The sequence below is a fragment of the Heterocephalus glaber genome, unplaced genomic scaffold, assembly GCF_053883595.1.
Source record: "Heterocephalus glaber isolate CG9 unplaced genomic scaffold, H.glaber_assembly_v1.0 deba00001600, whole genome shotgun sequence".
Classification (NCBI taxonomy): Eukaryota; Metazoa; Chordata; class Mammalia; order Rodentia; family Bathyergidae; genus Heterocephalus; species Heterocephalus glaber.
In genome coordinates, this window is record NW_028258372.1 from 46172702 (window position 1) to 46198865 (window position 26164).

Sequence of the window (26164 nt, forward strand, 5' to 3'; positions counted from 1 at the left end):
TAAATTTTGAAGTTACACTTTATTTTGTTAGAGGATCACATAAACACTAAAACACGGATGGAAATTTAATCACATGGTATATAATGTCATAAAAAATACACATAAACTTTTCATTGCTTATCTTTTGAATTCTTCAGAATTCTCTTGATTCATTTTGATAGATTTTAGTGTTTTAAGTGGCAGGAAAAGGGGACATGGTTTTAGGGTGTTTGCATATGTCCCTACGAAAGTTTGAAAAAACATGCATCTGTTTTCATCCAGTGCAAAGCCAGAGTTGATATATCTTCACTATCAGTAGCTAATGTTACTTTTCAAAGTATTAGAGAATCTTGGTTACTGTGAAAGGATTTTAATAAAACCCTAAACAAGGGTCTGAGTAAAAAGCATCTTTCAAGTTAATTTGCAGTATCATTATCACTTGTGTGCAGTCATTCACTAGCACATGTCAGCGCCACTATCCTATGAGCACTCTCTTTACACAACACTTCGCTGTGGAGTTCAATACCATCATATGACCAGCGCAAAACAGACTGTAACTTTCTTATCAACATGTGGGCCAGATCAGATCCTCACTCAAAGATGTAAACTTTTTGGGAGAATCACTTTTTGGGGATGGTTAGGGAAATTTGAATATGGACTGGGTTTTAGATAATATCAAGGAATTACTATTAATTTTGTGAAGAGTGACAGTGGCAATATACTTATATAGGAAGTACCACAATGTCTGGGATTCACACTAAAGTAACTCACAAAAACTGATAATTGATAAATTTAAATATGACAAAATAATAATCATTAAGCCTTGGTAACGGAGGCACGTGAGTGCCTTACAGTTTTCTCTCTGCTTTTCAGTTGGTTATTTTCCATAGCAGGCCAGAAGCACCGCAGGGGAAGAACTGGTGCTACTCCTCGTTCGCCTTAGTGGCTTGGTCATGAGCCACGTCCCGGACACCAGTCTCCCCGAGCGCAGCGTCCCCTCTGCTGCCACCCGCCGGCCCTCGGTGCTCATAAGGAGGCGCCCGCACGGCTTTGTCCCTTTATTTTCTGCTTCCGTTTTTAAAGGCAGACATGGAGGAGACAGCACCAGCCCTTCGCTGAGCTGAGCTGAGGGCCGAGGAGGAACCCAGCCCTGGGGAGCTGGGTGCTGCTGGCGGGGTGGCCGCAGGCTCTACCTGTCGTGACTGAGGCTGGCCGGGAAGGCTTTCATTGGCAGCCAATCTTCAACTTCCAAAAAAGAACAGCGTGCTGACACCCTCTTCTTTTCTTGGGGGAGAAGAGATCCACGGAGGGTGCTAGGGAAGGAGGGAAATAGGAGTTTTCTGCGCCAGCCTCCCCTGGGCCTCGCTCCAGTGACCCAGACTCCCCGCTCCCTCTGCAAGCTGCCTCTCAGCTGGCTCTCGACAGCTCCACCTGGGCTGTCTGCGTCCCGGAGTCACTTCTGCTTGTTCCAAGGCTTTCCACTTCCTGTGCTGGTGCTCATAACTAAAGTACACTTGAACCAAGCTGCAGCGTAGAACTCCCGTCATGCAGTTCACACGTGCCACAAAGTGCCGCAGCTTGGACCACATCCACGCATGGCCATTGAATGAACGTCTTAATGTCCTCCAAATACGTGTTTAAGGTAAATGTCTTTAAGTGCGTCACAGCCTCCGCTAATTATCTTAATGAGCCAATCAACTCCGACTTGATAACGCTGGATGAGAGGTCTCCTCCACCCTGTGATTCTCTGCCCAGATTCCAGTGAAAATAATCCAAAACCAGATCATCAAAGAGGAATTTTTTCTCACAGGGCTTGGTCAGGGAGTAGATTCCCCTTGGTGATCTGCCTCTTATTTAGACTCCTGTCAAGATCCATGTGCATTTCTGAGCATGCGCTGGTCGTCTGGGGCCGACCCCCTCCGCTCCTGCCCGCACTGCATGCCCAGCGGCGGTGGATGAGCTGGGCAGTCCACATGCCCACCAGCAGGCGAATGTGTCGGGAGACCCAGGACAGAGGGCGTTCGGGGCGGTGACTCCGGACACCCCCTCAGGCACCTCGAGGTCTGTGGTTTGGACCGCTCCTAGGGAAAGCCAGGAAGCAGGTGTGACGAGGTGCAGGAGCCCTGCGGGCTGGGGGACCGGCCACTTCCCACGTGGTGACACAGTGCTGCCGGGTACTGCGCAAGCTACTTGCACCCCCAGCTGCCTTCCTTGGAGACCAGCTGAGACCCAACTGCCCCCGGACCACGGTAAGAGACGGGTCTCACCACAGGAGGCGGGATGTCACCCTGGACCCGTCCACGGTTGCCCGGGGTCCAAGCACTCGGGTAGAGGCCTTGGCTACAAGAGCAGTCTCAGTGCGTGTGGGCGTCCGGCGCAGGGCAAGGCACAGAGCCAGCCGCGGCACAGGAGGGCGCTGCCCATCGAGGGGATGAGCGGCGTCAGGGCCTGGGCTCAGAGCAGGGCAGCTCCCGCCTCCCGACCAGGTAGGGCTGGGGCCTGCCACCACCTGGAGGGGCCCTGCAGCGCTGGCTTGGCCATGTGGCCAGATGGCGGGCAGCGTCTCTACCAGGGGTCCGACGGGACAGCTGACTCAGGCGCTCGTACCCTGAACAAGAACCGGGCGGGACACACAGACAGCAAGAAAGGCGGGGTTTATTACAGGAAGTGCACTCCGCAGAGCAGCCCCCCCCCAGCTCCCCTGCGAGCGCCCCTTCCGCTCGAGGTTTTGAGGCGTCGCTGGGCCTCCCGCGGCTTGGGTCCAGTTAGCGGAGTTTCCACGCTCACGTTGGGGCTGTTTCTGGCCCTGCGGTTAGCGAGGCGGCGGAAGCCAGGGGCGGGCGGGGCGGGCGGGGTGGGCGGGGCGGGGATCCCCGCCAGCCTCGAGGAAGCTACCGGGTTAGGCCCGCGTGCGGTGGAGGCTGAGGAGGCGCGGCGAAGGCCGAGGAAGCGCGGCGAGCGAGCGGTGGCGCCGCCGCGACCCGGAAGCGCCCCGCCGGGGAGGCAGGGCCGGGGCCTCCACGCAAAGCCTGCCGGGTTCTGGCCCGCGCTCCGCGGGACTCAGTTGGCCGCGGGCGCCCGGAGGTCGGGCGCGCTCCAGGTGCGCGGGGGTGCGGGCCGCTGCACGCGCTCGGGCGACGTGTGGATGTCGCTGGTGAAGGGGGAGACGCGCGCGCGGGCCCTGAGGGGGGCCAGGCCGCGGGGCCGCTGCAGCTCCTCCTCCTCCCGCCGCTTGGCCTCCAGCACCTCCTGCAGCGCGCGGCGGAACAGCAGCGACACCTCCTGCACCGCAGGCTCCCGCTCGGCCAGCAGCTGCCGGAACCTGCGGACCAGAGGTGACAGCTGTGCTGCGGCCTTCCCGCCTCTGCGCGCGGGTTTGAGGCCCCCTCCGACCCCGGGCTCCCCCACCCCGGCCCTGCTGCTTCCGAGTTGGTGCATTGGGGGTTCGCGTGGTGCAGAAGCCGAAAGGGGGAGGCTGAAATTCTCAGCCTAGAAGAGGGCCGAGGTATTAGAGACCTTAGAAGCTGCAGGGTCGGGGTGGGGCTGGGGCAGGACTGGGTTTTCAGGGGGGATTTCAAAGAAAGTGGTGTGCAGCGGCGTGTGTGCTGGTTCAAGGGAGGAGAGGGGCGGCTAGGGTTCTACGGGCGCTTGAGGGGTCTTGCTGTGGGCTCGGATTCCGTTTCGGAGAGAAGCGCAGATAAAGAATGTGACTATCCTTTATCAGTGGACTGCCTGCCTGCTTCTTTGACCTCAGCATCCAAAGGGGACAGGGACAGGAAAGTCGCTGCTTCGGGGTCACAGTTATTTCGGGAGCACTGCTGGACACAAGGTTCACATGGCCAGTGCCCCAGGGCCGTGAACTTGGCGTTCATGCACACTCAGGTGCACAGACACTCACACCTTCGGCAGGCCAGTGTAAAAGTTGGTATGAAGTAGAATATTAAGACATTAATACTGGAGCCAGGCAAAGTGGCACATGCCTGCAACGCCAGCTCTGTGGGAGGCTGAGGCAGGAGGATAGAAAGTTCGAGCCCAGCCTGGGCAACTTAGTGACTTAACAAGACCCTGTCTTCAAATTAAAAATATAAAACAGAGCAGGGTTTGTAGTTCAGTTCAGGCCCTGAGTTTAATCCTCAGTACAGCGAAATAAGGAAACAATGTTGGACAGGCTGTGTGGGAAACCCTGTCTAAGAAGGGCACCTGAAGACAGACTGGTGGAGGAGCAGCAGCTACGGTAAAATCCAGGATAGTAGGGACCCCGCAGGAGGAGCAGCCCGCTGAAGGCCTCGCCCTCGGAGCTGCCCTCGGTCCTCGCGGAGCCTCTCGCGCTGGGTTCTGCCTGCTCCTCTGACAGGTGGCGGTCGTCGCCCGCCCAGGCCTTACCTGAGGATGGCCGGCCCGCAGTAGGACGGGTGGATCCTGGCGCACACGGCCTCCAGCTGCAGCCGCTCGCCTGGGCTGAGGTCGTGGGCCTGCCGCGCGGTGCTGGCCAGCCAGCTGTAGTCCGCGCCGCTGCAGACCCTCCTCCGCGCGCTGCCGCGCTCCCGCTGCTGCCGCCGCTCGGCCTCGCGTATCTGCCCCGCCAGCTCCATCATGAGCGTCTCCAGCACCGTCTCAGCCGGGCTGCGGGGCGACCGGGCCTGGGCCTCGTTCCGGCGGAGGCGCGGGAAGAGGGACATGACCCCGGGCCTGCGGGACAGAGCAGGCTGTCGGCCGGGACCTGCGGGGAACGCAGAAGACAGGAGGAGAGCGGGCTGTGTGGGCCTCGGAGGTCCCCACACTTCTCTGATCGTCAACTCTGCATCCGCAAGGCCAGGCCAGGCCAGAGCGGGCGCGAAGCGCCTGTGGGTAACCGTGGACGCGGCCGCACCCAGTCCTTTAAGCATTCTGATAATTGCGCCTAGGGAAACTGCCTCCTGGATCTTCTCTGACTAACAAAGCGGGAGGCGTCGTGTGCACCGCTGAGCACGGTTTCGCCCTGTGCGTTAGGGAACAGGGTCCTCCATCCGTTCTGACCCAGCAGCAGAACACGTTCCGGACAACCGTCTGCTGCTCGGACTCTGAGAACCGCACAGGGCTGACCTGCGCCCATCCGCCCGCCCTTCCATCCCTGCATCCATCCCTGCATCCGCTCATTCAGCGCAAATCAGGCCTGAGCAGGAACATGAAAGCGCGGGGACCGCCCTGCAAGAGATGCGAGACTTCCTGAGTTAAAACTGAGGTCGGCGGGCGTGGTGGCCCGGGCCTGGAATCCCAGCCCCGGCACCCAGGACGAGCCCTGCCGGGCCCCTTGGCAGCTCAGTCAGACCCTGTCTCTAAGTAAATAAATAAAATGAGGGGGCTGCAGAGGTCGGTAGCTCAGTGCGAAGCCCTGGGCTCAGGGGACCATAGCAGAGAGGAGAGGGTACCTGCGACTGCGCAGTGCAGTCCGTATTGACGTGGAGAGGGTGACGGGTGACAGTGAGGACTGAAGGGCCCGGAGGGTGTTGTGGACGGGACCAGGCTGAAGGACGCGGACGGGCTTCAGCCTTGCGGGCCGAGGGCAAGTGGCCCGGCTGCAGGGCCGGCTCCCACGCAGGTGAGACTCGGACGGGGCTGGGTGAGTGGGCAACTGACTCCTCGCCGCGTCCCCACAGGGCCCTGCTCAGTGCAGGCCTGGGAATGACCACTGACTGGATGGGTGGATGGGTGGGCGGTGAAGGAATGGGGGAATGAGCTGCCGTTTCAGTGCCATCAGATGTGGCTGTGGCTCTAAGGATGGGGAAGGGAACGCCATTCCGGAGCCCAGGCCACGCCCCCTTCTGCTCCCACCCGCTTCTGCTTCCTGCCCAGACGGAGCCGTGGTGCAGGACTCGGTCTCAGGCGCGGCACGGTGGGTGTGCCTCGCTGCACGCCCTGGAACGTCCCATCTCCAGCTTCCTGAGAAAGTCTCTCCTCTCAGCTTACACTTCGCTTCCCTCAGGAGAGCGCCCTGACCTCCCCAGTGCCTCCTGCTCTGCTGCCAGGCTGCTCGGAGCTCCGTGGGCACTGCTCACGTGCCCAGCACCCTCTCCGGGCTGAGTGAGGTCTGTGAGTCGTCCTGCCAGCACCCAGCACCCAGCAGAGGAGCTGGCCCACGTCGAAACTTGGATGGAGCAGTCCTCACTGTCCCGCTGATTCACATGAATCCCAACGTCCCTCCTTATCCATTTCTCAGCTTCCCCGACATGTCGTTTGGCTAACCCTGTCCTCCCCGGGCCCTGTTCTTTGCCCTGGCGCAGTGGAGGGCAGGGGAGAAGCCCGGGGCCTCCTAAAGACAGCTTGCGCTGAGGGCAGAGTGGCCTCCAACAGCTTCCCCCAGCCACTGAGGCCTGGTCAGGGCGTGGTGACCTGAGCGGGGTCCCACCCTCACAGTGGCAGGTCCCAGTGGGGCTGCCTGGGCTCTGTGTCTGCATGCATGCAGCTGTGCTAGTAGGTAGATGCCTGCAGACAATACAGGCATAGCTTGTGAATATGTGGACATTTTAAAGTCATAAAGTTATTTTAAATAGTATACTTTTTCTCAACTTATATATAATAACTATGATTATTTACATGTATATTTAAGGACATCATACAGTCATATAAAAGCAAATGCTATATGCATACTCGTATATCTAAGCATTGTTAAATTACAGACTAGGCTAATGTATTGAAACCTGTTCTGCTCGGTTCCTGGCAGATCGCTCCACAGTGACAGTCCCTCGAGACCTCAGAGCTCCTGATGGTGCACAGCTCTGCAGGGTGAGGCAGCTCCTGGCCCCCAGCTGTCCTCCTCCTCATCAGGCCCACTCCATCCCACACCATTGTAAGGGAGCCGCAAACATCAATGGGGCACCCAGCCTTTGCAGTCAGGGCTGTCTGCACCCTTACAACAGCCGCCTCCTGTGCCCCCAGACCTCGCCCGACCCCTGGGGAGGCTGGGCTGGACAGCCTGAAGGGCAGCCTCGTGGGGTCCTCTTCCTGGGGTCCTGGGCTGGCTTCCTAGGCAGGTGCTCGGGCCCAGGGCCACCTGAGTCCCGATTGCTGTCCCCGAGCCTGGCAGCCAGGCGGCACCTCTGGGGAGACACTGCTCCCTCGTGACCTGGGCAAGGTTTTGGCAGGCTGGCAGACAAGCTGTCTGCTGGAGCTACTTCTGCCCCTAGTGCCAGCTGCTACCCCAGAGGCTCTTGGGAAGGTCCGATTATGTTCCTAAGGGCAAAAGAGGGAGGGAGAGGAGGGGAGGGACAGAGAGCCGGGTGCTGGGTGCCGTCTTATCCCAGGGCCCCCAGGAACTGACAGGGCAGGGACAATCTGTGGCTCCTGCCCCTGCCCTGGCTGCACATCCCCCCCCCCCCCCCAGGGCCACACTGCTTGGTGTCAACTCCAAGGTCCCAGCTCGGGCCGGTGACCGGGAGGCTTCCATGAAGGCGGCAGGCCTCCCCTTAGCTGGCAGTATCAGGACCGCTGGGCAAGTGTGAATAGGGAGCTGGTGTTAAGGAACGGCGTTCATTCTCTCAGGTCTAAAGTGGCATCCAGGAGAGGGGAGTGTTGGGAGGTGCTGCTGCAGGGCCTGCAATGTCTAGTGTGCAAATCTTCTGAAGCGTGAGCAGGGCAGCCACGGCAGAATGCTGACCCGGGTTTTCGCTAGGGCCACTTGTGGTGTGTAAGGCTCCACTCTCCGAAGTTTTCCACACGTTGGACAAGGTCATGACTGAGCAGCTAGAAATGCCTAGTTGCCCTCATCCCGGCTGGCTGGCTCGCTCCTCAGCGCTGCCCAGGGCAGACTCGGTACCCCGGGAGGGAACAGAGCCTCAGTGGCGCTGTACCCCCGCGGTGCCCAGGAAGCTCCTCAGAGCTCTACCTATAGCCGGGCGGGTGTCCTCGCTCATGCACTGGGGTTCACACATCTGCGTGGCCCACACCCAGTGACCCCCCGAGATTCAAAGGGGTGCATGTGAGGACTCTGCAAGCCTTGGTCTGGTGCGGTGAGAGCAGCGTCGTCCCTACATGTGGGACGGATCCCGAGGCCTGCAGACCGGTGGCCTCTGGGAGAACCTTGGGGACATTCTCTCCGTCCACCCACGGCCTGCAGTGGAAACAGCATGGCTGCTCCCTCTCCCGGAGTCCTGCTGTGGCCAGGGTCTGAGTCACACCCTTTGGCCTCGGACACTTGCTTGGTGCCCTTGGTGGACTTCAGCAGAGGCTGCATCCTCCTCCTCCCGGGCAGAGCCAGACTGTGTCCAGGTCACCTTTGTGGCTGAGCCCCAGTTTCTCTGTGTGGAATGGGGCTAAGGTACTTACTTCAGCCCACTGTGAAATCAGATGGGCCGGTGTCTCATGCATGCTTTGCAGACGAACAAGAAGCTGGTCCCTGCGTCTGTGGCGGGCACTGGCACTGAGTGCAGGGATTCCTGTCCAGTTCCTGGGAGGACTCGGAGGACGGAAAAGTGCTTTCTTTCCTCTCCTTCTTTCTTTCCCTTTCCCTTTCTTCTTTCCTTTCCTTTCTCTCCTTTCTTTCCTTTTCTTTTTTTCATGGTACTGGAGATTTTTCTTATTATTTTTTATTCTTTAGACAGGGTCTCACTAAATTACGAGGCTGCCCAGGTTGGGCTCAAACTTCCAGTCCTCCTCCCTTAGCCTCCCAGAGTGCTGGGATTACAGGTGTGGGCAACCACACTTGCCGAGATTATGAGCTTGGGTGGGGAAGAGCCATTATTTCCACTCACCTTGAACTGAAACGAAGGGTTTCCTTCCTCTGTGAGTGAGCTGCAGGCCACACTGGTGTCAGGCACCCGTGGCCTCTCTCTTGCCAAGGTCACAGCTCGAGTCTGCCCTCTTTAATGTCCTTACTTCCGGGACATTCTGCATGCAGGCCGCGCGGGGATGTCACAGACTCTACCAGCCCTGCCACTGGGCTCTCCTGCCGTTCACGTCCATGGAGTCCCACGCCTGTCCCTGCGTCACGAGCTCTCTCGGACACTCCCTTGTTAGCTGTTTGGGGGCAGAGCTGGTTTCCTCTGGAAATGGATTCACTTGGAACCGCTGAGACTGTGTTCCCAGGGTTGGTGGCTCAAGAAGGACGGTCCCCTGGCTTGGTGCCGGCCAGACCTCAACCCGCTTCCTGGCCTGCCTGCCTGTCTGCAGCCCGAGGCGGGAGAAGCGGGCAGTGGCCCCATGGCTGCCGAGAGCAGCAGAGCTCCACTTTCCTGACTGTCCTTTCCTCTTCGCCCTCGCCCACCTGCCTGCTCTGAGCCTTCTCTTTGGCCTGTTTCTGAGCACCCCTGAGGCTGAGGGCTTTGCCCTCTCCCTAGGAGACCCGACTACCAGCTGCACCTCGTTAGCAATGCCAGAAAAACATCTTGTTGCCTCCAGGGGAAGTGGAGTCTGGATGCAGCAAGGGCTCCCGGGGTTCAGTGGTGGGAGCAGAGTGGACCCAGGCCCTGCTCACTGCGGGAGGGGGCAGCATCCACCACCTCCACAAGGTCCCAGGCCCTACGCCAGCACACACCCCACCTCGAGGGAGGAGGGGCCCTGCCCAGGAGTGCTGATTTCTTAGTCCAAAGCTGGCGTGCCCAAGCTAGCTCGTCCACTTCCAAAGCTGAGTGCTGACAGCAGAGCTAAGCATCTGCAGGCCAGGGCAGGAGGGCCAGCTGGGGACCTCCAAGGCCTGGGCACGGAGTTTCGCCTGCACCAGGCTGTCCCAGAGCCCCAGCCCCTTCCCCTGGCCTGAGGCCTCTCCGTAGATTCCAGGCACACCCCTCTCTAATCCTCCTCCTGGGCCTCTTGCTGCCAGGGGCCACAGCCAAACTCCCACAGTACTGACTGATCTTGGTTCTCCCCAGCATCAGAGAAAAAATAACCTGTGATCCACTAGGCATGACGCAGCCCAACCCATGTGTCCTCCGTCCACCCGACGGGGACCCACCAAGGGCCACCACCCTGAAGCCTGGCCCTCGCCAGCCCTGTGAGGTGTCACAGTCCCAGGGGCCTGGGGCTGGTCAGGGTTGTAATAAACACCTCCCTCACCCAGCTGTGACCACCGGGAGGGCTCAAGCTGTGTCCGCGGGCCACACTGGCACTCAGGAGGTGCTCGCCGTGGTTCTGAGTGCCAGCATGCAGAGTGGCTGGCACTCGGTCCTCCTTGTTCTGAGGCAGGTGTAAAACCGGAGGGGCACAGTGGAAGGGGCTGACCCCGACAAACCCCACCCTATCCGATCCCGCCTGATCGTCCCCTGGAGACCCGCTGCGGGCTGGCCGACCTGAGCCTGCATCCTGTGTGTCTGACCAGGACTCACCACCCGCCCCTCACAGGAGCTCCTAAGGGCGCAGCTTCGCTGGGCGGGGGTGGGGAGACTCCCACTTACCTCGCTTTCCAGGGGTCCTGGTCTCACACCCGATTTTTACTTCCCAGGCTGGGAGTATCAGGAAAAGCAGAAAGTTGAGCAGCGTAGGAAGCAGGCCTGGGAGGGTGGACTACATCCTCTCCGTCTCCCTCCTCACCCTTTCTGCTGCTGCTGGCCGCCGCCTCTCGCCTTTTGCTCCTTCTGTCTCCAAAAAGCTCTGCCAAAAGGAGCCTGCAGTGCTGAGGGAGGCCTGAGGGAAGCAGCTGGGCGGCCTTGGGGAGCGGAGTCCCCTGGGCTGGAGCTGAGCTCCCTCCCGTGCGCTTGGAGGCCGGCAGGCTGGGCTGAGGTTGCCGTGGAGACCCACAAAGCTAAGCCGATTGGCCCGCCTGTTACCTGACCCTGCTGCAGGAGCGCAGGGGGAGAGGCAGGGCCCTTGCCAGAGGGCATCCTGGCTGCTTCCGCCCCGGCTAGTACTCAGCGTGGTGCAAACCAGCGAGGAAGTCCAGAAGTCCAGGCCACAGCCCGCAGCGCCGCAGAGCCGCGGGAACGCCTGCTGTGGGCAGCTGCTCCCGCCCCCACCCCAAGGCGGCCCCTGGAGGAGATGCCCTCTTTCCGCCGGCCCCCAGCGGAGGCAGCGTTCTCGCAGCTGGGGCCACAGCCTGTGCAGGGGCGCCCGTCTTCCTCTCAGCTCGTCCCACCGGGCAGGCTCTGGTGCAGGTGCAGGTGCAGGGTACCGGCTCTCTGGAGGAGGGGCTAGGGTCACAGAATAAGCCGGGGAGAAGAGAGCGGGCAACCTGGTGTGGATTTCGAGGCGTTCCAGGCGACACGCGTGGCCAGCAGAAGCACCCTGCCGCTGTCCTGCGCCCCTCTCCCGCCTGGATCCTCCGTCTGCTGCAGGACACTGTCCTTGGAGATCAGTCGGGCCAGCCGTGCTTCCGGGACACGGGCTGGCGCTGGGGCCGCAGTGGGCACCACGCTGCATCACAGTAGACCTTCAGCTGCTGGGCAGAGTCCCAGCGGACAGTGACCTCGGGCTCGTCTAGTTTTGACTGTGTTGAGAATGAAGCAGAGACCACAGCCGGAAAGAAACCGAATTCCGGCTGATGACACAGGCTCGGACTGCCAGCCTGCTGTAGCCTCTGATTCCCGGCCAGGGACCCAAACATGTCGCATCCTGGGGACAAGAACTGCTACTCTGCTGTCCCCACAGCCCACCAGGATCTTAAACTCCGCCCCGGTAAAAAATGAGAGGGACAAGGTTTAAGGAAAGGAAGACACTTAGTTTGTAAAGAGGAAAAGGAAGGGGTGGGAAGACAAGTAGCCACCCTGGTAAAGGATCAGGTGGGGGCTCCGGGAAGATGGAGGGCCCGTGTTCCCGGCGGCTTTTACTGGGGGTCGAGCCCCCCTCCCCCAACCTGCCATAGCTGGACTGGCTTCCGGGCACCTCTGCCTTCCAGTGGCCTGTATGCAGCTGCTTTTTGTCTGTTTCTTTGCTTGCCCTTGACCTGCCTTTCAAGGCCTTGGCTGTGGGATAGCTGGCCGGCAGGGGAGGCCTTGTTCTTGGTTACTTAGAGGCGTTTAGTAAGGGGGCCTGCAGACATCTGTTGGGTCTCTAGTGGCGCTAGGAGAATACACATGGATCTGTGTGTGAGTTAGTGCACGGGTGAGTACACACTCGCACACACTGAATAAGAGCCTTCCCAAGTGAGGCGGCTCCTCACTCCCCTCTGCTTCCCCTGTGTCTCCTGGAGGTGGGCGGCTCTTGTCAGGTCTTCCCTCTCTGGACTTGTGGTGCAGGTCCCAAGGCCGTCTGGTGCCTTCCTTTACCAGGTGTTTCTTTTTCTCTAGCCCCATCCTCCACCTGCTTCCCAGGGGAATCTCTCCAGTGAAGTTTGCTGCCAACTCCTGGAAGACCTAATGAGGCCCCTGTTCTGCTTTCTCATCCACAGACCTGCCCACTGCCAAGGGGATGTCCCAGCCAGAGTGACTTAGTTCTCAGCCATTGCAGGATGGAAATCGGGTGCTCATGAACATCCCCATTGTCTGCCTGCTTCTTCGGGCCTTCCAAGGGGTATGTCCGCATCCCGGCTTGCAGGGTGTCACTCACCAGCTAAGGGCTCTTGCTCAATATGTGTAGCCATCATGGACTGGCAAAGTGCAGTTCTCCTAGTGCTGGGCTTTGAATGCTCTTGTAGTGTCAGTGCCACCCCACCCCTTGCCACTTGAAGCCAGCAGCTACTGGCACCTGAGGTGGCGGCTCTGGCTGTTCTTTGCTGTTTTCTGCCATTCTCTGCTAGCAGCCACCTTTGGTGTTACGAGCCCCGGCTGCTGGTGACTTGTAGTGCAGCAGCCTTTAGTGGAACCAAGTGGTACCAGTAGGGCCAGCTCAGCGTCCTTACTCAGGATGGAAATCATTGATAAGAAGAAGATGCCAACTAGAAGAGGCTTTACCATGACTGATGCTGCAGCATAAAGGGGAACAGTGCCGGGCCGGGGATTTAGCTCAGTGGTTTCGCCGCCTGCTGCACAAGCACAAGGACCCGAGTTCGATCCCCAGTACCAAAAAAAAGGGGGAGGGGAACAGTGCTAACCCTGCTAAGGGTATGGGGAGGTTAGGGCCTCCTGTCCCTGCTGCTCCACCTGGAATCCCACAGCTCAGGCCAGTAGGGCGGATGGGCGGGGCCTCCCCATGCACACAGCGGAGGGCAAAGCCGGGACAGTGGCCTGTGTGCTTTCCTTCCAAACCACCGCCTTTCCCTGCTGTCTCTGCCAGCAACAAACCAGACAGAACACCTGCCAGCCTCAGTCATGGGCGTCAGGCACACTTTGTTCTCAGGGAGTGACAGGGTGAGGAGGGGTGGGTGTGTGTGTGTGTGTGTGTGTGTGTGTGAACTCCATGGTATGTTCTCGTCTCAGTCCTGGAAGGCTGCTTGAGAGAAGAAGCGTTTCAGCGTCTTCCAAATGCCAGATGTTTTTGCTGTTGCTGTGACAAAATACTTGAGATCATCAACTCAGCATGAGAAAAGGGTTCATTCAGGCTCATGGTTTCAGAGGTTTCAGTCCATTGCTGGCTGGCTCCATTGCTTTGAGGCCTGTTTGGAGGCAGAGCATCATGTTGGAAGCACGGAACAGCAGGAAGCTGAGAGAGAGAACCAAACCCCTCCAGGGCACCTCCCCAAAGACCTGCTTCTTCCAACCCAGCCCCTCCTGAAGTTCCCACCCCTGCCTCCCAGTAGCCCCTGAGACTGCGTGCGTGTGTCAGAGGACTGATTCGCTGACTGTCAGAAGCCTCTCATCCCACCCCTCCCAAAGCCACTTTTGGGGAAACATTTAGGATCCATGCTGAAACACAGGCTGAACAGGAGGGGAGGGCATTGGCCCTGAGGCCTGGGGCTGAGGGAGGGGTCAGGTTGTGTGTGTCACCAAGTGCAAGCTAGGACCCGCACTGCGTGAATGCCGTGAATGCCGTTGGCCCCTGGGAATCAGCAGACAGCCGCTTCCGGTTCACAGGTTATTTCTCAGGCCCTCAGCTCTTCCCTCGGCCAAGATACCAGAGATTCTAACTCCCACCTGTCCTACAAGCAGCGAGGAAGAAGGAAAGGCAAATGACCCCCTGCCACCACGAGAAGAGCAAAGAGGGTGCAGCATGCGTCCCTGCAGGCAGGAGGCTGGACTCTGGAAACCTCACCCAGAGGACACAGAAACACTTTTTGAAATGCAGAAATTTGCTGCGACACAGATTGGGGGTGATCTAGCTGTTCAGCAATGGGGGAGCCACTTAGAAATTGCCACACGCCCACACCCCAAACTCCACAGCTCTGGGACAGCATGACACGGCCAGCCTCTGGCTCCCTGTGCCATGAACACAGCAGAGCTGCCCCACGCGCAGGCCTGTGGATGGAGGCGCACGGCATCCTGGGATTTGTGCAGCGCCCAGGGAAGAGCGGGTGCCTCATACTGGACTCTTGGCGAGGCGCTGCCCTGCTGTCCAATCGCCTCTTACAACCGCAGCGTAATCAGGCAGAGGCCTCCGCAGCACTTCGGTTTCCAGAGTTGGCCTATCTTCTTGGCAAACTCTTTCAGTGAAAATTTAATTCAAAGCATCTCATCTCCAGTTTACTGCACAAGGGCAATCACATGCAACCGTGGTTGTGGAACTGGCCCTCCCTGCCTGCTGTATGACTTCAGAAGAAGGGTTAAGTGTGGAAATCCAATCCCACAATTCCTCCAGCGTGCCCGTGGAGGGGAAGCTGCAGCTGATCATTTGCACCTTTTGCTCCTCTGGCTTGGCAAACCCTGTTTTTCCCTCTGCAGCCCGGTGGGAGGGCCGGCGGGTTCCTGCAGGGCTGAGGCTGTGGAGAAGTCTTCGGAACAGGTTTCCCTGCCCTCCCCGGCTCAGCCCTCTCAGTTTGGGACTCAGGCCAGTGCTCCCTGGCACCTGCTGACCTGCAGACACCTTGTCGACCCTCGGGAGCCTGGCTACAGACAGAGGCGGTGTGAAGAATGGCCCTCAGAGACCCGCCTCTCTGGGCTCAGACGTAGACTCGGCATTCTTGACTGTGTGATCCCAGCTTTGTGTCCCAGCTGCTCTGAGGCTCAGCTATGAACTGGAAATAATACCTTCCTGCCAGCTTGCTGTAAGGATCGAAGGGGACAGACCTCTAGTGCCCTGCTCTGAACACCCCTCGGTGAGCAGCCCAGGGTTGGGTGCCTGTCATTGCCCTCTGTGAATGTGGACTGGCCTATGTGGGGCTGAGCGCATGGCCCAGCTCCCGAGCTCTTGCTCCCAGAAGCCACCTCAAAAGTGCAGACCTTCCCCACACAGGGCAGGCAGCCGGGAGAAGAGTGGGCGCCTGGCCTCTGTCCTCCTGGCTCTGCCTGGGCCCTCGGGACACCAAGATGCCGCTGGAGAAGACTGAGACCTGTCCTTGTCCAGGGAGCGGGCTGCAGGCCCAGCCAGGTCCCTTGCTGTCCCACCAGGAGTCCTGCCTCCCGCTGAGCTCCCAGACCAAGCTAGGGCACCTGGACTGGCAATCAGCAGGGCTCCTCTTCCCTATTGTTGCAGAAACACTGTTTTAAGAGCTCGGCCTGGGCACTGGGTGACACAGGCCGCAGAGGTGTGGCTGAGCTCACAGGGAGGCCCCTCTCTGACCCTTGCTTAGTGTGGAGACATGGCTCTGCCTACATGGGTCTCTGCTCAGCAGCTGTCCTTATCTTCTGAGGTCTAGGGACTCCCCTGCCCCAAAAAGGTCTGAGCGCACCCTCTGCGGGGAGACCCATGTCACCTGCTAGGTGCTCTCTTCCTTTCCAGGGTGAGGGAGCCCCGCCCCTGCCTGCCGCTGACCTCAGCCATCTGTCCTCAAAGCAGCCCCGTGACCGGCCTCTTAGGATCCTCATTTGGTCAGCGAACAAACTGAGGTTCCGACATCATTTCTGAAAGTTCCCTGAAGGCCCGGCCCTCGAATTACACTTGGGACTGGTGGCAGCTGGTCAGAGAACTCCCCTCGGCTGAAGGAACCAGGAAGGAGCCCCCCACCACGGCCAGGGCTGTGAGAAACTGGTGCCCCTTGGCACGCACCCCTCCCCACGGCCAGGCAGGCCTGGTGGGCTTCCCGGGGCACCTCGTGGTGTGGGCCTCCAACCTGCGCACCTCCTCCTCAGGCCTAGGTCACGAGGCAGATCCGCACCCAGTTCCTAGAATTTCCTGCTGACCCTGGGAAGCTGAGACTCAGACTGCTGTGTTCTTGGGCTCCACGGCTGCTCGGAGAGCTCCCTCAGCCCCACCGTGCTTGTTCTGGGGCCACCTGGGCTGGTAGACAAGGCAACCAGCAGCTGCTGGCTTTGCAACAGGCTCACCTCCCCCTGGCTCTGAGCCCTTCCACCCTGACCTCAGTGACTGTGGACGGCAGGTCAGCTTCCCCCGCCGCCGAGGAGATTACCACGCTCCGCCCAGCCCTCCTGTCACGCAGTCCCAGTCCCCAGGGTGACTAATCGGATCTCTGGGCTGAACCCATGCAGCTTTCCTCCCAGCGGCTCTGATGACCCCGGCGGAGTGCAGGCTGGGTCACTGGGAGATGAATCCCTGCTTTGCGTTTGAATTCTTTCATCTCCACCATCTTCTGAAAAGTCTGCCTCCGGTGAGTTAATTTATATTTGGGCAGCGCACATGCAGTCTCTCTGCAAGTACCGCCAGACTTGTGATGCAGCCAGGAAAATGATCGTGAAAGCTCCCTGCCATGACAGCCCACCAAAGGTCGTCCTCGCCCTCTCTGAGGCCCACGTGGGGGGCGCTTTAGTTCTGAGGAGTTAAATGACCAGCCCAAGGGCCCAAGCACAGAGCAGCGGCACCGGGCCGCGAACTCTGACCCGGGTTGGCCTGTGACCCTGTGTCACTCCCTGTGTCCCTCCGTGGGCTGATCGGTCCGTAAACAGCTTCCAATGACCCCAAGCTGTTGAAGCAAATAGGACAAAGGCCAGAAAGACACCTTGTGCGGAATCACTGCCACACTGTCCAACTCCCCATCAATCCCAGCCACCTGCTACCGAGAACACAGAACACTCTGTTGTTGCTTTAAGCACATTTCTCAGACTTAGGCAAATAGATAAAAAGCATGTTGGCACTGTCTTGTGCTGGGCTGTTACAAATTTCTTCTCAAAAATGGGATCCTACACTTTATGTTTTTCTACAATTTCCTACGTCCACAGAACAGGCCAACGCAGATCAGACAGCCTCTGTGTAAACCCTCGCTTTAGGGAGGAGCTGATGCTATGTGACCACTCCCTGATTGCCTCAGGTATTTTGCCTTTGCAGATGAGCTGCTTTCTGTGGTATGTCTAGGCAATCTATTTACAGTAGGTCTTGGTGAACCTTTTTCCTGCTTGCAGGTCATAGAATCTCTTGAGCTGCGGGTTTATAGTTTTGCCTCAGATGTGGAAGAGTTTCTACCATTATTCCTTCAAATATTTTTGTCCCTCCTCCTTTGTTTCTTCAGAGACACCAATTGCATATTTTCCCAGGAGTCAGTGAGTTTTTCCACCTTTTTGATTGTCCACGTTTTTTTTGGGGGGGGGGGGGTACCAAGGATTGAACTCGGGTCCTTGCACTTGTGAGGCAGGTGGTGGAACTACTGAGCTACATCCCCGGCCAGATTGTCCACATTTTTGAGGCATAACTGACACACAGCACAGGGCTCAGATTTAAAGTGCACCACTGGATGCCTCTTGCTGCCCTCCCTACACTCACCCTGTTGCTCCTCCCCCATCAGCCTCCAAGCGGTGACTTGCTTCCCGGACCTATGTACTGCTTTGCGTCTCCTGGAATTATGCACAAGTGATGATTTTCAAATACACATCAAAATACAGACTTGAGGGGGCTGGCTTCTTCCAATTAGAATAATTATTTTGAGATTTGTATATGTTGCAGTGTCACCAGTGACTGTGGTTCCTTACCAGTTGTAAGATGGAAATCAGATGTGGGCTGGCTCCTGTGCCTGCTGACAGCCTTTACCACTGTCCTCTCTCTTCCTCGGGCCCTCTGAAAGGAGGCTCCCTGTACTGGCTTCTAAAATGTTACCCATCAGCTGAGGGCTCTTCCTGAGTTCCTGCAGAAATCACAAACTGGCAAAGTGCAGCTGTCTTAAGGTAGCTCTGTTAGTGGCCTTTGAACCAGCAGCTATCGGCTCTTTAGTGGTCGAAGCCCACCTTGCCACTCAGAGCCAACGGCTACCAGCAGGGCTCAGGAACTCTTCTGACTGCCATGATGGTGGCTCCGGCTGTTCTGCATTGCTCCACTGCTGGCTACTTGTGTACCAGCTTGGTGCACTCTACTCGAGATGGACATCAAGGACGGGCAAGAATATGCTGTCCAAAAGAGGCTTTGTTGGGACTTATGCTACAGCATAAGGGTGACAGCCACAGGCTGGACCTGCTGGGGTATGGAGAGGTTGGCTGTATGAAAAAACAGGCAGGCTTGCACATGCATGATGCCTGATGTTTTGGCAGACAGGTAGGATGGAAGTGGGACCATGTGGCAGGTGTGTTCAGCTTTTAATACACCACAGAAACTGTTCACCACATGCGAGGTTATGAAGCTGAGCCCTGAGCCCAGATCTCACAGATTTCCCCCTGGACCTTGCCTGACCCTGGTCTTCCCAGTGACCGGCTGAAGAATGTTTTCTTTCATTATTATGAGCTAGATGACCAGCAAGAGGGCCCAGGGCAGCCACCCCTCCCTGTGCATAGTCAGGGACTGCACTGGCCGACCTTGCCACTGACAAGAATAGCTTGAGGAAGCGACGGCTTTGTTCTTGAGATTTGCAGAACTGAAAAGCATTTCATGGCTAGGTGGTTAGGATCAGACGTGTGCCATTTCACCACAAACCTCCACCTGTGGGAAGGTGCCTGGAGGTTTGTTATCCCAACTCCAATGCACACGCCCTGAACCCACCTCCTGGGAAGAGGGTCCTTTAGCTGTCTTCCAAGAGCAGGGTCATTTCAGTGGTAAGGTTTCTTCTCCACGGCCACCGTGACTACCGACTGGCTCACTGCGGGGCAGCGGGCCGACCAAGCCTGTGCTCCCAACAGTCACACCATTCGTACTCATCCATGGTGCCTGCTGCAGCTCCCTAATCCTAGCTTGCACTTGGCTGGCATGGACAACCTTCATTTCAGCACTTCCAGTGCATATTAGGACATGTAAGTAAACCTGAGTTTCATGCATTGAAGTTATATCCTAAAAAGTGCTAAACTGATTTCTTACTTCTAGTGTCTCTTTTATGTATTCCATGAGATTTTATATATTGAAGATCATGTCATCTCCATGAAGATAATTTTACCTTTTCCCTTCTAATCTGGATGCCATTTACCTCTTTTTCTAGGCCACAGAAGTGTCAAGGGCAGACTCTGCTCTCTTGTTCCTGATCCCAGGGAGTCACTCAGCCTGTCAGCACTAAGCAGTGATAGCTGTCAGTTGTTCGAAGGTGCTCATTATCTGGTGAAGTTACTTTCTGGTCCTAGTTTGGTGAATCCATCCCAAGGCCAATGGATGTTATGAATATTTTGTCAAGATGATCATAGGGTTTTCTACTTTTGATCTGTTCATATGGTGAATTACATTGTTTGAAAAATCTCACATTCTTGGGTTAAAGCTCATTTCGTCAGGACAAATATTTAACATAGATTGGTGCTGGGGATTGAATCCCTTTGCACTGAGCTACATACCCAATTCCTTTTAAATTTTTATTTTGAAATAGAGTCTAAGTTGCTAAATTGCCTAGACTGTGCTCAAATTTTTGATCCTCCTGCCTCAGCCTGCAAGTGCTGAGATTACAGGCGTGTGCTACCATGCCTGGCCCTTTTTAACATTTTGTTGGTTTTGATTTGCCAAAGTACTATTTAGAAATAGTCCCTCTTCATTAAAGATATATGTCTATATTTTTCCTTTCTTCTAAAGCGTTTTTCTGATCTTGGCATCAGAATGATGCTGGTGTTCTATCCACTCAAAAAATTAAATACTTCAAAGAATTTGTATAGATTTGGTACTGGTATGATTTCTTGCTAGAGGCTTTGATATGATTTGCTAGTGGCCTAAGTGGACCTGAGTTTTCTTTGTAGAAATGATTTTATTTATGAATTCAATTTCTTAGTAGATAGTAACATTCTCCTGATTATCTATTTTTTTCTTGTGTGAATTTTGGTAGTTTGTGAATTTAAGAACTTTGTCCCTTTCATGTGAGCTGTTGGATCTTCTGGCACAGAGATGGCCATGGCCTAACACCAGCCAGTGCCCACATGGTGACATCATCCACCTCATTCTGGTGCTGGAAATTTGTGACTGTCTTATTTTTTCTTAACCAGTTAACCTAAAGGCTTATCAAGCTTATTGATCTTTTCAGAAGAAACAGCTTTTTGTTTCTTTGATTCTTCCCTATTGTTTTTCTGTTTTCTGTTTCTAGTCTTATTATTCCCTTTCTTCTACTTTTTTTAGCTCTAATTTTCCATTCATTCTTAGAATGGAACCTAAGCTCATTCTTTACTTTATATACAAAGCATGTTTCTTATAGACAACATACAGTTAGTTGGGTCTTGTTTTTTAAAATCCACCCTGAAAATGTATTTTTTAATTGGTGTAGTTAAAGCACTCACATTTGAGGAGGTCAGTGACAGATTCCTTCTACCATATTTACAAATGTTTTCTGTTCTTGATACTTGTCTTTTGTTTTACTTTCCTTCGCTCTTTCTGTCTCCCATGAGTTTCACTGAGCATATAGTGATCCTATTTCATCTCCTCCTTTAACATATCGTTTATGTTCTTTTAGAAAAATTGAAGCAGGTACCCTCGCATTTGCAGCACTTGCCTGTCCTCAAATAACACTCAGTGCTTTGAGCTTAGTACAGGCCCCTCAGCAGTCTCCACGCCTGCTCCTGTCCCTACGGCAATGATAAACGTTCCTTTCCTTTATCTACATGCTGTGGTCGCCTAAGTTGTTGCTACCGCTGTATCTTTAAACAAGCAGCTCTTTTAGATCAGTTAAAAATAAAAACAATAAACAGTTTTACTCTATATTCTTGGATCCCTCTCCTACACGCTTCTTTTTGGAGACCTGAGTCTTTAACCTCTATCATGTCCTTCTTTGTAAAGAATTGTTTTACTATTTCACACCGAGTAGGTCTGTTTGGCAGTAAATTCCCTCCAGTTTTGCTTTTATGTTTGAAGATTAATGTTGCAGGATATGGACTGCTAAGTGGATGGATTTTGTTCCTTCGGGATTTGTCACTGTTCCCCTCTCTTTCCCGTCGGTGTGGTTCCTGAGGGCACCACAGTGACCTTCGACCCTGGATGTGCCTGCGTTTCCCCCTCCAGCCCCTTCCCGGCCTGCCCTGAGGCCTTCAGGCTTCAGTAGCCTTCAGATGATGCTGGAGTTCTGGGAACTCATCCAGCTTGGTGTCCCTGACCTTCCTGCTTCTAGGAGAGAAGTGGGGTGGTGTGTCATTCTGCCACATTTGTCATTTACACAGGGTCTGTCACGTGACGTTTCCCACACATTTATCAGGTGTAACATTATTAAAATGTGTGTCACTTTTGTCACTTGTGTTACAAGTGTCGCTTTCGTTGCACGTGTCGTGTGTTTCACAGTGAATCTTTGGTCTTCCTCTTGGTTTCCAGGCGTGGAAATCCTAGTACCCTTGGTCTCTCCAAAGTAATAAATGCCTCACGTGCTCAGTGGCTGGTGGGTCCAGGATGGGGCTGCCAGGCTCAGGGGGCTGGGACCTCAGCCTTTCCAGGAGCGGGAGGGCTGCAGGTTGGGTTAATCATCAAGGGCCAGCAATTTAGCCAATCTGCCCTGAAACCTCCAGTGAGCCCTAGAGGATGGGGTTCAGAGTCACCCACACAGCAGAATGTGTGAGGGTGCTGGGTGGTAGCCCCTGGGCCAGGCATGGAAGCTCTCAGCCTTAAGCTTGGTCCTGTGCGTCCCTCCTTCTATGTCCTCTGCTCCCTTCTGTATAATAAACCAGCCAGTGGAACTGGGGTAAGGTGTTTCCCTGAGCTCCGTGGGCCACTCTAGCAGGTCAGTTGAGCTCGGTAAGACAACCCTGGGCTGGAGAATGGTGTCGGAAATGGGGACCCTCAGCCTGTGGGGTCAACACTCTCTCCAGGTAGACAGGGTCAGAGCGACCCAGCTGGCCCTCCACAGTCACTGTCTGCACTTCTGGTGTTGGACGTACATTGTGAGAATGCAGGGGAGAAACCGAGCTCCATTGCTTTTGAGAGTGTAGCGGGGAAACCCTATGTTCTCAGGGGCTGTTCAGCTGAATCCTCTTTACCCTATGTATTTCCCTCTTAGTAATTTTCCATCCATTTCCCCTCAGCTGCTGCTGACCCCTGGGAAGAGGGGTCTCAAGAGAGAACCAGCCTAATTCGGACTCAGCATGGGCCAGTGGGAACTGTTTAGATTCACACCAAAACTGCGCAGAAAGTGCAGGGTTCCCACATGTTTGCTGCCCCATCCCAGCCCCCTTACTATCAGGTCCCAACCGCACTGGTGCATTTGTCACGACCCCAAGGTCTCCAGGACTTCGTCAGCTTGCACAACTGCACCTTGTGCCTGTTAAACAGGAGAGCGTCCCCACATCCGAAGGGGTACAGTCCAAGGACCCCAGTGGATACCTGACCACACACAGACCAAACCCTTCAGACACTATTTTAACCCTGTGGTTACTGTTCCTTCTCCGCATCCTGAAGCATCAGAGTTAATCTGCCCTCACGTTCTGTGAGCTGGGACCTCCGCTGCAGGACTGCTCTTGAGGTCTGGGGCCATTAGTAAGTGACACGAGGGTCACTGGAACACAAGTGTTTCAACACTGGGACCGTTGGCCTGATAACCAAGAGGGCCACGAAGTGACCGGAGGGCAGGAGCCTGTGTGGCATGGATGCTCTGGGCAGTAGGACAATCCATGTCCCTGGTGGAAATATCACACTACGCAGAAGGGAAAGCAATTTAGAACTTACGTGCTGCTTATTTCTTTATCTTTTTTCACCTTTTTAAATTCTTATTTTTTTTTTGACACAGAGTCTTGCTATGTAGCCCAGGCTGGCCTCTAACTCCCAGCAATCCTCCTGCCTCAGCCTCTCGAGTACTGAGATTTCAGGTGTGCGCCACCACACCAGCTTATATGTTGCTTATTTCCAAAATTTTCCATTTAACATTTTTGGACCACAGTTGACACAGAAGACTGAAACTACACAGAGTGAAGCTGTGGACAGAGATTGTACTCTAACCCCCTTCTCCTTGCCTGGCCCCTGGCGTATTTCATTTAACATAGTTCCTCAGGGCTGATCCATGTGGCAGCTTGGGACAGAACTTTCATCCTTTTTAAGGCCAAATAATATTCCATGGTATGGAAGACTACATTTTGTATTTTCATTCCATCCATGCACTGGTGAACCCTCGGGTTGCTTCTATGTGTTAGTTACTGTGAATGACGCTTCTGTGAACGTGGATGTGTGGGTATCTCTGAGACTCTGCTTTTGATTCTTATTCTTAGCTAACCCAAGGTGGAATTTCAGGATCCCGCAATGATGCTGTTTCTAATTTTTTGAAGAACTGCCATTGCAACAGCACCCTTTGGCATTTCCACGAACAGTGAGCAAGAGTCCCAAGTTCTCCATCCTCAACAACACAAGTTTTCTTTTTTTTTTATATAGTAGCCATGTTAATAGTGTAAGGTACGTAGTACGCTTTTTCTCTGCTTCTCAAGTTTTTCCTCAAAGCCCGGTGTCTTTGAGCCGATGGGAATATGCTGTCTTTGGAACCCCGCAAGCGCTCCACGTTCTGCACCCCTCCCTGCCTGTCTGGGGAGCCTTTCCCCCGGTTGAAGGTAGCGCGGAGGAGCCTGTCCGAGGCTGCGTGCGGCCGCCCACGGCCCGGCAGCGCGGACGGGGCGCGGCCCGGCAGCGCGGACGGGGCGCTTCCCCGCAGCCCGGCGAGGAGTCGCAGGAACAGCGCACCGCAGCAACGCGAGCTCAGTCACGCCCAAGCTGGTGCACCACGAGCAGCCCGGGTGCCCGGTGAGGTGGCCGGCCCCAGGCGGTCGTTCCGGGGGCCACCTCCGCCAGTCCTCGTCCACGAGAGGGCGCGCGGCCCCTGCGCCGCCTCGGCTCCCGGGCCGGCCTGGGCTCGGCTTTCCCGGGCTGCGAGTCGGCCCTTGGCGCGTTCTCGGGGGCTCCGCGCTGCCCCGTCTCCTTCCTGGAGCGCAGCGCAGCTCTAGGCCCGCTCCCGCCAGGACCCTCGGCCTCGCTCAGTGCTCGGTGCCCCGGGGGTTTTCATGCACTTCCCTGAGCCCTGGGAGAAACCTTCCCTCCCGGGAGGACGCCTCTGCGCCTGGCTTTGCCGCGCCGCGCCTCATTTTGGGCCCCTGGCTCCCCAGGCACCTCCGGGCTCCCACAGCTCCTGCTCTGCAGCGACCAGCGGCGCCGCTTGGGCTCGGGCCTGGTGTGCGCTCCCTTGTTCTGCGGGTGCTGGGAGACACTCAGGGTCAATAAAGGGAAGCATTAGCCACCGTCTCCCCAGGTCCAGGACGGCTAAACAGTAATGCACCTGGGGAGAGTTGAAGCGGAGGCGGCAGGTATGGGAGGAGCTCCTGCACCTCGGCCGGCTCGGGGGTCTTTAAAACACAGTGCGCACGCGCACGGACACGCACACGCCCTGTACACCGGCACCACTCCCAGGCTTGGCTTTGGCTTTAGCACCTTCTTGTTCAATTCTCATACTAACCCAGTCTCTAGTTGGCAGCCCTGGCTGTCTGCCCCAAGTCTGCTCCCGAGACCTCCTACAGAACCCGGCCCAGTTTGTGGTTACCTGGTGCTGGTGACTCGATGTCAGAGGCAGCCTCCTTCAAGCCGCCCATCCGCCTCGCCTCCACTGAGACAGCACGGGGAGTAGACCCCGGAGGTGCAGGGAAGGGGGCTCACAAGTGGCCCTGGCCCTGAGGAAGGGTGATAGCCGTGGCCTGGTGCTAGACCCCAGCCTTGCCTCCGGAGAAACGTTCCGTCTTGTCCACAGCTCCATGGAGCGGGCCTCACAGGAGACTGACGCAGGAAGCCAGCGCCTACGGTGGGAGGGCAAATCAGACACGGGCGGCAGTGGGCCGGGGCCAGGCTTTCGTTGGTGGTCGTGGCTCAGAACAAGTGGGGAGGGTGTGGCTCCAGTGCCGACAGCTCGGGTCGCCGTGACACTCAGCGACAGTGGGCTTCCCGCGACCCCCCACCCGGACGCCGGAGTCAGTGGCCACTGTCTGTTCTGACGCTTGGCCCTGCGCCACGTGCATTAGTGCTGCGACCACCACCCTTAACAACACGCACGGCGGCACCTGCTGGACGAGCGGGGTTTCCGGGGCCTGACAGCTGTCTCCAACAAGGGGTCTTTCAGAGGCCAAACACCTAGCCCGGGGCAAGCTGGAGGGCACTCAGGTGCTCACTGGTGCCTGGGCGCCACCGCCAGTTTGCCCCAGCGCCTGCCTCCCTGCCCCCGGGTTGGCTGCCTCTGAACCGCGACGCCCTTCCTTGCGTAGCCCCGCCCATCCCGGGAGGCGCTCTTGACTGCTTGCCCGCGGCGAGCGTGGCTGCCAGCGTGGCTTGCGGGGTGTGGCGGTGCAAAACAGTCACGATTCCCGTCCTGCTGGGTTCTAAATTCTGAGGAGACAGAGGAGGACCCGGTGCGGTCCTCCTGGAGGAGGGACGTTTCCGCAGATGCTTGAGGAGCTGGGTGAAGGGGAAGGGCAGCGGAGGTGGAAGGTGGACGCGCCAGGCAGCATTCGGGAAGACCGAGACGTGGGAAGAGTACGTGGTGTGGCGGCAGTGGGAGGCGGGAAATTTGGGATGTGGTGGCCAGGTGAACACACCTTGTGGGCTTCTATTTCCGGGGAGCAAAATTGACCAAGAGCTCCCGCTGCTTGCTCCAAAGCCAGGCTTTCCCAGGCCAGGGGCTTCCCTGGGCCCAGCGCTGGGGCAAGGACTCCAGGGTGGCTTTGCTGAGCCTTCCTCAGGCAGAAGGGCAGGCCGGGGCACGCCTGCCTTCCGCCCTGCCCTCTTGCTCCCAGTCCGACTCCGGTGAGCCCCCTCCAGCCCCCACGCCTGTCACAGACATTCCCCACGTGAGGTGCTCGCCTGTTTAACCCTAACCACTGTGCGCTCCAGGAAGTTCCGGGCCAACCTGTGGGGCTTCGCTCTGGTGATAATGTGAAGCCACCGGAGGGCTTCAAAGGAGGGCGCGACGTCATCCCATGCTATCTGGAAAAGTGTGGAGGATTTGATAGGAGGGCCCCACCGGGGTCAGGAAGGCCTG

The 26164-nt window shown here is 56.7% G+C and overlaps 1 protein-coding gene across 5 annotated transcripts; it reads right to left on the bottom strand.

Moving 5' to 3' along the window:
- Positions 1-25343, bottom strand: Rd3 (RD3 regulator of GUCY2D). 5 transcript variants are annotated; one of them, XM_087194038.1, is made up of 5 exons: positions 25191-25343; positions 24680-24929; positions 10344-13414; positions 4363-4699; positions 1-3301 (listed from the first exon to the last, which is right to left on the bottom strand). In XM_087194038.1, exons 4-5 carry the CDS (start codon positions 4656-4658, stop codon positions 3040-3042), a joined length of 558 nt encoding a protein of 185 aa, XP_087050164.1. In that variant the 5' UTR covers positions 4659-4699; positions 10344-13414; positions 24680-24929; positions 25191-25343; the 3' UTR covers positions 1-3039. The 5 variants fall into 5 exon arrangements, 4 of the variants coding, with proteins under 4 accessions (XP_087050164.1, XP_021097951.2, XP_087050162.1 ...); XR_015444288.1 differs by lacking the exons at positions 10344-13414; positions 24680-24929; positions 25191-25343 and adding an exon at positions 8706-10335 and having other exon boundaries at positions 1-2060; positions 2247-3301; positions 4363-8401; XM_021242292.2 differs by lacking the exons at positions 10344-13414; positions 24680-24929; positions 25191-25343 and adding an exon at positions 8706-10335.
- Between the last annotated feature and the right edge of the window lie 821 nt (positions 25344-26164).